Here is a 2,070-nt window from a genome sequence, read left to right as displayed (position 1 = left end):
CTAGAGAACCAATAACAACTCGCTCTGGTAAACCAAAGGAAAGAGAGTGACTGTTTCTGGAGGGAATTGTTGGAGCATATAACTATTCATACTTCATTTTCATGAATCTACCCCTCCACTGTACGATTCAAATATTATTTATTTTAAATTATTCATTTCTAAATTTATTTTCTAAAATTTCCCGGTTTAAGTTTCATAAACTTATATGATCATTAATTATAAAACCGTAAAATTAATTAAGGTGTGCTCAAACTAACCTACACATTTACATTAACATACATTATATATATATATATATAAATCTTTATATGAAATTTATATATAAATATACGTGATGATGGTGGATCTGTATAAGTTCTTTTGGATAAAAGAATTATTTGATGGGATTAACAAAAAAGAAGTGGAGGGGGGGTGGGGGTTGCATCTTGATTGAATGCATACCAGGATTTAATCTTTTTATTTAGATTTTCTAGAGTCTCTGTAGAATCTTGTTTTGCACCTAAACCGTTGGCATGGTGATCGGGGGAGAAACGTCAGACCTGCTACTCCCATTTGCTAAGGATGATCGCATGCTCGGAGAGCCGCACACATTGAATAAGACACGGACACGCTATTAATTTTGACTTCTCAATTGGCAAGCCACCAAACCAAACCAAACCAAAATCAAAACTATAACATCCTTTCCAACTTGTGATTTGCCTACTTTTCACGATTAGGGTCGGCTAATTCATCCTCGATTAACGAACCGAGTCTATTGTTTAATGTTTGATTTGTTGACACCGTGTTTTTGTTTCATAGACTTCTTCAGTTTTGACCTTACGATTCTCAAATCAAAAATGGTAAAGTTTTCTAGCACTAATGACAGATGAGCTCCAGTTCGGTCGATTTCTCTAGCACAGAGTTGTTTACTGTATAACATATCATCTGCTAGCTGTCAGCATTTCCATGAAGAATTTTCAAAGGCCCGACGTTTATCTAACAAAACTTCATTGACCAGAACATTTATCCTCCTACCGTTATCCACTAGTGCCAGTTATATGGTCGCTATAAATATAGGTTGTTCCGTGACATTTCAAGCATCAAATCGCACTTCCATATCGACGACGTTTTATCTGTGATAGTTTAAGTAGAGCACTGCTAGGAGAGAAGAAAAAAGTTATGGAAGGTTTGATTCCATTTCTTATCCATTCAATCAGGAAACAGAAGCCTCAGAACAGCTACAGGTCTCTCTCCATGGGGTCGAGCCGTGGCTACCATTTGTTGATGGGAGGTGAAGGGGAGTCGGTTAATGGTTCATCTCATCGACGAACCAGGTCAGACTACCAGCCACCACCCATGGAGTCTTTGGAGCTGCGGACCAATTTAGATTTTCTCCGATCTGGGAGCTTGAGGAAACGTTCAGTGAACTCTCCCTCAATGACTGGCGGCTCGAAGTTTGATGCATATCCTCATCAAATGGGCAAGCAAGCGAACAACAAAGCTAATATTCGACAATAAGAGATTCGAAGTATCGAAGATGACTGGACAGTATTGTTCTTGATTCTTTTGTATTATTACTTTATATCATGTTCTTCTGTACTTTGTTGCAAGATAATTGCGTATCCGAAAGGGAAAAAAAGGGAAATTGTAAATTAATTTCATAATAATAATATACTTTGATTCCAAAACCGAGTTAACTAGGTGTTTATTAGGAAACATATACACAGCTATGCTATTGTTTGGAATTGTGTTCTAAACGAGGATGGAGTAAAATTTAAAAAAATTTATGTTTTTAAATTATTTTGATATGTTAATATTAAAAATATTTTTTAAAAAATAAAAAATATTATTTTAATATATTTAAAAAAAACATTTCAAAAAAATAACTATAATTAATTTTTCAAATACCCTTTTCTTTTACGACATAGTTAAAACATGTTATTTTTTTGAAAATCTGGGATGTAATACAACTTCTGTATGTATATATATATATATATATATTTGTTCTTTAAGGATGTAAATGATCCGTATTAAAATAAATAAACAAAATGTAACCTATACACATTAGTTTTCTTAATCGAGATCCTAATA

The 2,070-nt window shown here is 33.8% G+C and overlaps 1 protein-coding gene across 1 annotated transcript; it reads left to right on the top strand.

The window, feature by feature from the left end:
* The first annotated feature begins 863 nt into the window (after positions 1-863).
* Positions 864-1,611, top strand: LOC105116685 (beta-1,4-xylosidase). The gene has a single exon (XM_011014133.1). The coding sequence runs from the start codon at positions 1,159-1,161 to the stop codon at positions 1,495-1,497; it is 339 nt and encodes a 112-aa protein (XP_011012435.1). The 5' UTR covers positions 864-1,158; the 3' UTR covers positions 1,498-1,611.
* The last annotated feature ends 459 nt before the right edge of the window (positions 1,612-2,070 follow it).

The sequence above is a fragment of the Populus euphratica genome, unplaced genomic scaffold (genome assembly GCF_000495115.2).
Source record: "Populus euphratica unplaced genomic scaffold, PopEup_1.0 scaffold1019.1, whole genome shotgun sequence".
Taxonomy (NCBI): Eukaryota; Viridiplantae; Streptophyta; class Magnoliopsida; order Malpighiales; family Salicaceae; genus Populus; species Populus euphratica.
The sequence above is the reverse complement of the archived record's forward strand: the minus strand, read 5'-3'. Positions and strand labels throughout refer to the sequence as shown.

What these genes read in the sequence shown, in the direction of transcription:
- LOC105116685 (XM_011014133.1), top strand. Translation starts at nt 1,159, where the DNA reads ATGGAAGGTTTGATTCCATTTCTTATCCATTCAATCAGGAAACAGAAG.